This window comes from Myotis davidii, unplaced genomic scaffold, assembly GCF_000327345.1.
Source record: "Myotis davidii unplaced genomic scaffold, ASM32734v1 scaffold547, whole genome shotgun sequence".
Lineage (NCBI taxonomy): Eukaryota > Metazoa > Chordata > Mammalia > Chiroptera > Vespertilionidae > Myotis > Myotis davidii.
The window spans coordinates 298,948-308,847 of NW_006298266.1; the positions used below are offsets into that span (position 1 = coordinate 298,948).

General features: G+C 41.9%; 1 protein-coding gene across 3 annotated transcripts in view; it reads right to left on the minus strand.

Annotated features, from left to right (window-relative positions):
- The window catches only part of RCL1 (RNA terminal phosphate cyclase-like 1), a 58,545-nt gene that overhangs the window by 47,522 nt on the left and 1,123 nt on the right, over positions 1–9,900 (minus strand). Inside the window, exon 1 of one of the 3 annotated variants that reach the window (XM_015570526.1) lies at positions 1,863–1,963. The exons of 1 other annotated variant lie outside the window; for it this stretch is intronic. In XM_015570526.1, coding sequence (XP_015426012.1) covers positions 1,863–1,947 — 85 coding nt within the window. In that variant the 5' untranslated portion in view covers positions 1,948–1,963. Of the gene's footprint in view, positions 1–1,862; positions 1,964–9,900 lie in introns of those variants that run through there. One more of the 3 variants, XM_015570527.1, reaches the window with a different exon arrangement.

The window sequence follows — 9,900 nt, forward strand, 5'->3', positions numbered from 1 at the left end:
GGTCCCAGGCTCGTTTTTTTTTTATTCTGGTATTTATTTACCTTCTATAGCTGTCACTGGAGCTGAGAGCAGGCTCCAGCTCTGAGGCTGTCTGTGGCTGGCTGAAAGCAAGTATCTGGATTTGTTTAGCTTCTATAATTGAAACTCTGTTGCCATCACTGGCGCTCTAAGCTCTGAGCCCGCTGGCGGCTGAAAGCAGGTTTCTGGGTTTGTTTAGCTTCTATAATTGCAACATTGTTGCACCTGGAGCTCAGAGCTGGGCTGCGGCAGGCGGGGAACCTTGGCTTCCTCCATCAATGGGGCAAGCAAGCCTCCTGTTTGCTTCAGCTGCCTGACTGCCGGCTGCCATCTTGGCTGGCAGTTAATTTGCATATCTCACTGATTAGCCAATGGGAAGGGTAGCGAAGTTACGGTTAATTACCATGTTTCTCTATTATTAGATAGGATATGGGAATCTACCAAAGAAAAATTTACCACTCTAAATACTTTAGTAATGAAAAGAAAAGCAAGAGCAAATGAACTGAGATTTTAGAAATGTAAAATTACAAGACAAAAAGAAAATAAAAATAATCTCAAAAGGAGAGATATAAAAAAAGGAGAGAGAAACAAAATGGAAAATACAGTAGAAAAAATTAAGCTAATTTATTGAGAAAATACAACACAATTCAATACCCCATTCATTTTTTTGAGCTCTTATATTTGAGTTTATTCTTCATTTAACTTTTAAAACACTACTATACTTGAATATTAAAACAAAAACAATAGCAAGCAGTGAGCATATTATGGTTACAGTCCTTCACTCATTCACTACTGTATATAAAATGCCAGCAGTGTTATTCACTGGCCCCATTAAGAGGTCTGACACTGAACACCACACCTAGGATGATGTTCATCATCCTCGTATGCTTCTCCATTGTAATGGCGCCGTCTTTCTTGATTTGGATCAAAGTCCACCAGGTCTACCTGGTCCATTTCATCAAGTTTATTGCACTAAATATGTACATTGGAAAAGGGAAAGTTTCCAATAATCTAAGTCCTACCTTAAGAACTTAGGAAAAAAGAGCAATAAAACCTAAAACAAAGCAAAACCTCAGAGTAAGTGAAGGAAAGAAATTATTATAATAAAAGAGCAGAAATAAATGTAATTGAAAAAAATAGAGAAAAATCAAAGAAACAAAAAGCTGGCTCTAAAATTAACTTCTAGCGACACTGGCAAAGAAAAAAAGGAGAAAACACAAATCATCAATATTAGGAATAAGACGGGATATCCCCATATTAACAAGCTAAAAAGGAAAAATTACATGATTGCATCAATTGGTGCAGAAGAAGCATTTGACCAAAAAACAATATTCAATCACAATTTTTTTAAAAAGCTCCTCAAAAAATAGGAGTAGCCCTAGCCTATTTGGCTCAGTGGATAGAGTGTTGGACCTCAACTGAAGGGTCTCAGGTTTGAATCCGGTCAAGGGCACATGCCTGGCCTAGGTCCAGGCACATGTGTGAGGATCCGTGGCCCAGGTCAGGGTGCATGCAGGAGGCAACTAATGGATGTGTCTCTCTCACAACGATGTTTCTCTCTGTCTCTCCCCCTCCCTTCCACTCTCTCTAAAAATCAATGGGAAAAGATCCTCAAGTGATGATTAACAAAACAACAACAAAAAATGGGAATAGAAAACTTCCTCAACTTGATAATGGCATCTAAAAAATATATAGTCAATCTTATACTTAGTAGCAAAATACTGGACATTTCCCTCTAAGATCCTCAAGGATGTTTTTCCAAATGGTACTGGAATAGTCAGACATTTTTATCAAAAAAACGAACCTCATTTTAAGTTTTAAACCTCATACAAAAAGTAACTTACAGGATCTAGGATGAGGCAAAGAGTTCTTAGACTTGACTCCAAAAGCACAAGCAATAAAAGAAAATTTCAATGAATTCCATGTCATTAAAATTACAATATTTTCCTCTGCAAAAGAGAATGAATAGACAAGCTCTGGAGTTGGATAAAATATCAGCAAACCACATATATCTGACAAAGAACTAGAATAGTAAAGCAATCTGAAAACTTAACAGTAAAAACAAACAATCCTACTAGAAAACTGGCAAAAGGCATTTCACTAGAGGCTATGTTGATGGTAACTAAGCTCATGGAAAGATGTTCAACATCATTAGCCATTAGGAATATGCAAATTAAGCTACAAGATAGTACCACACACTTTTCAAAATGGCTAAAATTAAAATTAGTGACAACACAGGAGCATTTTCTCCCCCCATTTAGAGTTTCCTTCCTAGCAGTTGTCATCAGTTTGGCTCAAATAAACTCCTAAAAATTCAAAAAATTGAAATAGTAACAACACTAAGTGTTGGCAAGCATGTAGAGAAATTGAGTCACTCACATATTGTTGCTGGAAATATAAAACGGTAAGGCCACACTGAAAAACAGCTTGTCAGTTTCCTAAGCATATAAACTATCACACAACCCAGCAATTAGACTCCTGGACATTTATCCCAGAGAAAGGACTTATGTCCACATAAAAACCTATAAGCAGCCCTAACTGGTTTGGCTCAGTGGATAGAGCGTTGACCTGCAGACTGAAGGGTCCCAGGTTTGATTCCGGTCAAGGGCATGTACCTTGGTTGTGGGTACATCCCCAGTAGGGAGTGTGTAGGAAGCAACTGAATCGATGTTTCTCTCTCATCGATGTTTCTAACTCTCTATCTCTCTCCCTTCCTCCCTGTAAAAACTCAATAAAATATATTTTAAAAAAAAATTTTTAGCAGCATTATTCAGAATAGCAAAAAAAAAAATGGAAACAATACAGATGTCCTTCAACAAGTGAATGATTAAAAAAAAACAGCTGGGCTACTTTCATACAATGGAATGCTATTCAGCAATAAAAAGGAACAAACTTGGTTAAAAAAAATTTTTTGTTTGGATAAATCTCCAGAGAATCATGCTGAGAGAAAAAAGTCAACCACAAAAAGTTGCTTACTGTATAATTCTATTTAGAAAATAAATGACTGCCCTAGCCGGTTTGGCTCGATGGATAGAGCGTCACCTGTGGACTGAAGGGTCCCAGGTTCAATTACGGTCAAGAGCACATGCCTGGGTTGCAGGCTCGATCCCCAGTGGGGGGCGTGCAGGAGGCAGCCGATCAGTGATTCTCTCTCATCATTGACGTTTCTAACTCTCACTCCCTCTTCCTTCCTCTCTAACTACATGATTTCATTTATTTAATAAAAAAGAAAATAAATGACAAAATTATAGGAATGGAGAACAGTTTCGTGATCTTGAAGGTGTAAGAAATGGATGAGAAAAGGAGGGAAATGAGTGTGGCTATAAAAGGGCAACATGGGGAATCCTTTTGGTGATGGAAATGTTAAATATCTTCACTCTTATCAATGTCAATATCCTGGTTATAATAGTTACTATAGTCTTTCCAGATGTTACCACTGGGGGAAATGGGATAAAGTGCAGACAGCTCTCTCTGTATTATTTATGATAACTGCGTGACAATGTGCAGTTAACTGAAAACAAAAAGTTTAGTTAAAAAAATAAAAAGATGGTGCATAGTTCCATCTAGAATAACATTCTACCAGCTTCCAAGCAACAGCAGATCTGAACACAGACTATTAGGATTCTTGGCATTTGTCTTTAAAAGATTAGCATCTTGCCCTAACTGGTTTGGCTCAGTGGATAGAGAGCATCAGCCTGTGGACTGAAGGGTCCCAGGTTCGATTCCAGTCAAGGGCATGTACCTTGGTTGCGGGCACATCCCCAGTAGGGGGTGTACAGGAGGCAGCTGATCAATGTTTCTCTCTTATCGATGTTTCTAACTATCCCTTTCCCTTCCTCTCTGTAAAAAAAAATCAATAAAATATATTTTTAAAAAAGATTAGCATCTTGTTTAGGGCAATTAATAATCATCACAAGGGAGCAAACTTTCACAATCAATAGAGGCACAGAGAGCAGGTTCCCAAGTAACAGGGCAATATTCAATCTACACTTATCATTAGGACTAGTGGCCCGGTGCATGAAATTCGTGCACGAGGGAGTGTTCCTCAGCTCAGCCTGCACCCTCTCCAATCTGGGACCCCCTCAAAGGAAGTCCTATTGCCGGATTACAGGGATTGGGCCTAAACCAGCAGTTGGACATCCCTCTCGCAATCCGGGACTACTGGCTCCTAACCGCTCACCTGCCTGCCTGCCTGATTGCCCCTAACCACTCTGCCTGCCAACCTGCTCACCCCACCTTCCTTCCCACTGGCCTGCTCACCCCCAACTGCCCCCCCCACTGTCCTGATCACCTCCAACTGACCCCCACTGATGGTCTGCTTGCCCCCAACTGGCCCCCCTGCTGGTCTGCTTACCCCCAACAGCCCCGCCCCCACGGGCGGGCTGTTTTGCCCTGAAGGGTGTCCCGGATCAGGGTGGGGGTCCCGCTGGGGTGCCTGGCCAGCCTGGGTGAGGGGCTAATGGCTGTTTGCAGGCTGGCCAAACCCCCCAGCAGGGACCCTCCCCCCATGAGGGTATGGCCAGCCTGGGTGAGGGGCTAAAGGCTGTTTTCAGGCTGGCCACACCCCCAGGCAACCCAGGCTCCCAGACCCTCCTTAAGCAGAGGCCACAGCACCTGGAAGCAGGTATCTGGGATTTATTTATCTTCTATAATTGAAACTTTGTAGACTTGAGCGAGCCCACAGCTGGCCAGGGCAGGCGGAAAGCTTGGCTTCCTCCATTGCCAGCGGCAACCCAAGCTTGTTCGCTCCAGCTCCATGGCTGCTGCCATCTTGGGTGGGTTTATTTGCATACTCGCTCCCAATTGGCTTGTGGGTGTGGCTTGTGAGTATAGCGGAGGTACGGTCAATTTGTATGTTTCTCTTTTATTAGATAAGATAGTCATCAGCCTTCCCCAAATCCACTTATCTATCAACAACTCTGAGTCCTAGACCATACTGGTACATCCTTGTAATACAACAAGAAATACATTTGGTCTGTGTCCTGGTTCCTGGCATAGACCTCATAAAATCCTTGGAAATTCCAAAGTGACAGAGTGTCTTTTAAAAGTTATTCATAAGGAGTCCCTTTGAAAGCACTACAGTTTATACTGATGAGGTGACTTAGCCTCAGAATGGAGCTTGGGGCTGGTTACCAGAAAGACCAAATGATTAGAAGGTTGCGGGGGGAAAAAATGAAGGTTGGAACTTTCAGGCCTAGGTGGGAATGGAAGTGGGGGCAGAGAGCGTGTCAAACACAGAGATTAGGACCTATAAAAATTCTCAAACAAGGAGAGAACTTGTAGATTAGGGAAGGAATCCAAGTTCTCGGAAGGTGGCAGACCCTACTTCAGGACCCTTCCAAACTTGAAGTAGTTACATATAATTCTTCATCTGGCTGTTTATCAGTATCCCTTTTAATATCCTTTATAATAAACTGGCAAGTGTAAGTAATGTTTCCCTGAGCTTTGTGAGTCATTCTAACAGATTATCAGACTCAAGGTGAGGATTGTGGAAACCCCCAATTTACAGCTGGTTGGTCAGAAGTGCAGGTGACAGAGATTTTAGATCAGGACTTGTATTGGCATTTGAAGTAGGGGCAGTCTTGTGGGACTGAGTTCTTACCTTTTGGGATGATTCTTATCCCCATAAGAGATAGCTTAAGAGTTAAGTTTGTGAACACCCAGTTGGTGTCAGCTAAGAACTAGAGAATTACTTGATGGGCGGGGGACACACCACTTATCCAGTGTCAAAAGTATGGAGAGTAGAGGAGAAAAACAGTTTTCCCTTACAATTCTCCTCTTAGAAAATCCAATTTACAAACAGCCAGATTGATCCAAAAACAATGCATCAATTTAATCAAAAAATGTTTTACCTCTCAAAGAATCTCTATGTAGCAAGTTTAATCAGAATATTTTAAAGGATTCTTTTGATTAAAACTCTATTTACCCCTCCTTTTTCAGAATCTCATCTGGTTAAGCCAAGTGCAACACTCCTATGGACCCAAAACTCTCTCTAATTTCCCAGGGGAAGACAGTGATGCTTGGTCACATGACCTGCTCAGGAACTTGGGTGGTAACAGTCCTGCGTCCAAACTACTAAACCAGTGCTCTTGCCAAGTCCATCATTTCTATGTTCCCACTTTAAGCAGCTATCATTCTGGTGAATTTTTTTTCCATTTAGACTTCACCTTACCAAGAAAATGTTAACTAAACTGAACCCTGCAAGACAAAGCCCGTGAGAAATCCAGAGACGGAGGCATTTTGGACAGCTGCTTTACAACATGAGCAGCAGCCATGTCCATCATGCAGTTGGATGTGAGAACAGGCCCTCCAGGCTAGAGGTAGATGAACTCTCTTTCCTGGGGAGTCTGTCACTCAGGGATGTTCAACTTCACCAGCTATCACACTTAACCATCTTGGCTTTTTTTTTTTACTTTTAGTAAAAGAGCAATAAAAAAAAATATGTATTTCCTCCTCAATGATAGGAAGCGTCTAATGAGACAACATAATTGTTCATACTCCTCAAGAGTGAAGCAAAAATTACATGTGGTTATATGATAAAAACCATTCCAAGATCATCTTTTTTTTTGGGGGGGGGGGGTTCCAATTCTTCTCATTATTTATAATCCCTTTGCTTGGAAGAAGGCAGTTTTATTTAAAAGATTAATTGATCTGTCAGAAGTCACAGAGTTTGAGCTGTTTCATCCCCTTCTGAATCCTTGTACAGTTTTCTGGGGACCACATATTGCTTTCCCAAACATTAGGGACTGGAGAAAACAAAAGGCTGAATAATTAAGTCCAGACGGTCAGGGTTTTTCAACATCAACACTATTGATATTCTGGACAGAATAATTCTTTGTGTGGAGAGCTGTCTGATGCCTTTTAGGATGTCTCGCAGCATCCCTGGGCTCTACCCACTACATGCCAGGAGCAGCCTCCCAGTTGTGACAACAAAAAAATGTCTCCAGCCCTAGCAGGTTTGGCTCAGTGGATAGTGTTGGCCTGCAGAATGAAGGGTCCCGGGTTCGATTCCAGTCAAGGGCACATGCCTGGGTTGTGGGCTTGATCTCCAGTAGGGGGCGTGCAAGAGGTAGCCAATCAATGATTCTCTCTCATCATTGATGCTTCTATCTCTCTCTCTCCCTCTCTCTTCCTCTCTGAATTCAATTTTTTTTTAATTGTCTCCTGGGGTGCAAAACTGCTCCTGGTTAAGAACCATTACATTACACATGGCATAACACACAAATATCTGGAAGCCATCGCAAAAAAGAAAGCCCTTGGACCGAAAAGAGAAAATAAAAAGAAGTCATAATTCTCTTTAAATATATGAAAAGTTTTCATATAGATGGGGGAACAGATTTCAGATTCCAGAGAGCAGAACTATTCCCAGTGGGTAGAAATATATATGATAAAACCAGCTAACACTCTTCCTAAATGCCAGGCACTGTTCAGTGCACTTTGAAGTGTTATTTCATTTAACCTTCACAATGACTCTATGAAGTTGGTAGTACCAGCCCCACTTTATAGATGAAAAAAACAGAATCAGAAATGTTAAAGAGTTTGCTCAAGGTCCAAGAGCTAATAGCAAATGCAGAACCAGGACTCAAACTGAGGTCTAATTCTGAGCCCAAGCTCTTAACCACCAAACTATTACATCTATGACAAATTAAAGATTCTACCTCAACAGAATACATTTTTTAAAAAGAACTCTTTGACTTAAAAGCTGTTTCTTTCACCTACAATGACCATCTCAATCCTATCTGCCCAGATCAGAAGCAGATCCAGAAAGCCTTCCTTCATAACCTCCAGAGAAGTCTCGCTCTTATACCAATGAGCCCCTTTACAACATTCAGCTCTTCCTACTTCGAGTTACTCCAGCTACTCTGTCAAGCTCTTCCTTAGAAAACTCCTGGAGAGTGGGGAAACCAGCTTCTCACATTTACACCCCTACAAAGCCTTGCGCATACTGGGGTTCAATAAACCTTTTCTGAATGACTGCACCATCCCCACCCTCCAAAGCCCACCCCAGCCGGAATGTTGCTGGGGTGCAAAACTGCTCCTGGTTAAGAACCATTACATTACACATGGCATGCTTGTGAGATGCTCACAAACAGTGGAGAGGGAGGCAGGAAGCAAGCACTTTTGAGAGATGTAATTCTGCACGTAAGCTGCAAGCAGAAGATTTTATTGGAAATGCTCTGTGTTTTTTCCAACTCTCAGAATCTGAGTTCAGGAAAAGTCAGAAAGGGAAAGGTGACTGGTAACACAGCCCATTGGCTGCATCTTCACAAGGGTTTGCTTGACAATCGCCAGATAACATGTGTCAGGGACTATATGTATCTATGTATATGTGTATATGCATATACACTTACATGAGTATATATACATATATCCATGCATATCTATGAATGCATGTACAGTCATCCCTTGGCAACCGTGGAGGACTGGTTCCAGGACCCTGCAGATATAAGACTCTGTAAATGATCAAGTCCCTCATATAAAATGCTGCAATACCAGTCCCACTTTATAGATGAAAAAACAGAATCAGGCTACAACAGGGTATGCCTACACATCATTTCATTTGCATGGATTCAGCATAGTGCTTGGTGAGTGGCAAATTCAAGTTTTGCTTTTTGAAACTTCCTGGGATTTTTTTTTTCTGAGTATTTTTGACCCACAGTTGTTTGAATCTGCAGATGTGAAAACCATGGATATGAAAGGATGACTGTACTGGTATATACCTATATCTCAGTTACCTCTATAAGAAAGTAAACAATATCTGTACAATTTTTGAGACCCTGAAGCCAGCACAAGGAGGTCTAAATCAGGGGCCTCTTTCTTCCCCTAGTATATTAATAAGGTAAGGCAAGTAATGCTCTACATAGTATTCCTCAAAAAATACCAGCACATTTGCTAACTAGTGCTACCTCTCCCAGGGATCAGAACTGGCATCTTCTCAGGAAAATGCCAAGTGGCCAAACCCTGCTCGTGTGTGTGACAGAGATGCTCACAAACAGTGGAGAGGGAGGCAGGAAAGCATTCTTTGGAACATTGAAATATTAGTTTGGAGGCCACTTGTCAAGACACAAACAGCCCTAGCCCGTTTGGCTCAGTGGATAGAGCGTCAGCCTGCTGACCCAAGAGTCACGGGTTCAATTCCTGTGAAGGGCATGTACCTTGGTTGCAAGCTCATCCTGGCTCGGCCCCTGGCTTGGGCATGTGCAGGAGGCAACCAATCAACGTGTTCCTCTCACATCAATATTTCTGTCTTTCACTCCCTTCCCTGCTCTCTGAAAATCAATGGAAAAATATTATCGGGAGCTATGGTGAGTGCAAGCGCAGGAGGATGTCTGGGGATTCAATTCACTCACTACCCTGCAGGGGCTTAAAACCTGCGATGCTTCCACCGCCAGGCCACCAGACCGGGAGGAACTTGGAGTCTGGTAGTTGCATAGTCTGGCCCTCCCAGCACTGAGTCTATACAGCTGCCAAGGGCTTTAGGGTCCCAACTTTAATATATTTTTAAAATAAACTTAGAAAAAGAAAGAAAAATATCCTTGGGTGAGGGTTTTAAAAGAAAAACAGAGAGACAGACACTAAAATTTTATCTATGGGCACTAGATTGCCATGAGAAATCCCAATCTCCGGGATAAAGTGCTTCTACTATTCCTTTAAAAAAAAAGAAAAACAAAGCAATCCCGGCCGGTGTGGCTCAGCAGTTGAGCATCGACCCAGGAACCAAGAGGTTGCCAGTTCCATTACTGGTTAGGGTACATGCTGGGGTTTTGGACTCAAACCCCAGAAGGCAGCCAATCGATAACTTCCTCCCTCATCGATGTTTCTATCTCTATCCCTTTCCCTGCTTCTCTCTCTAAAAAAAATGCTCTGTGAGTACATCTGAAC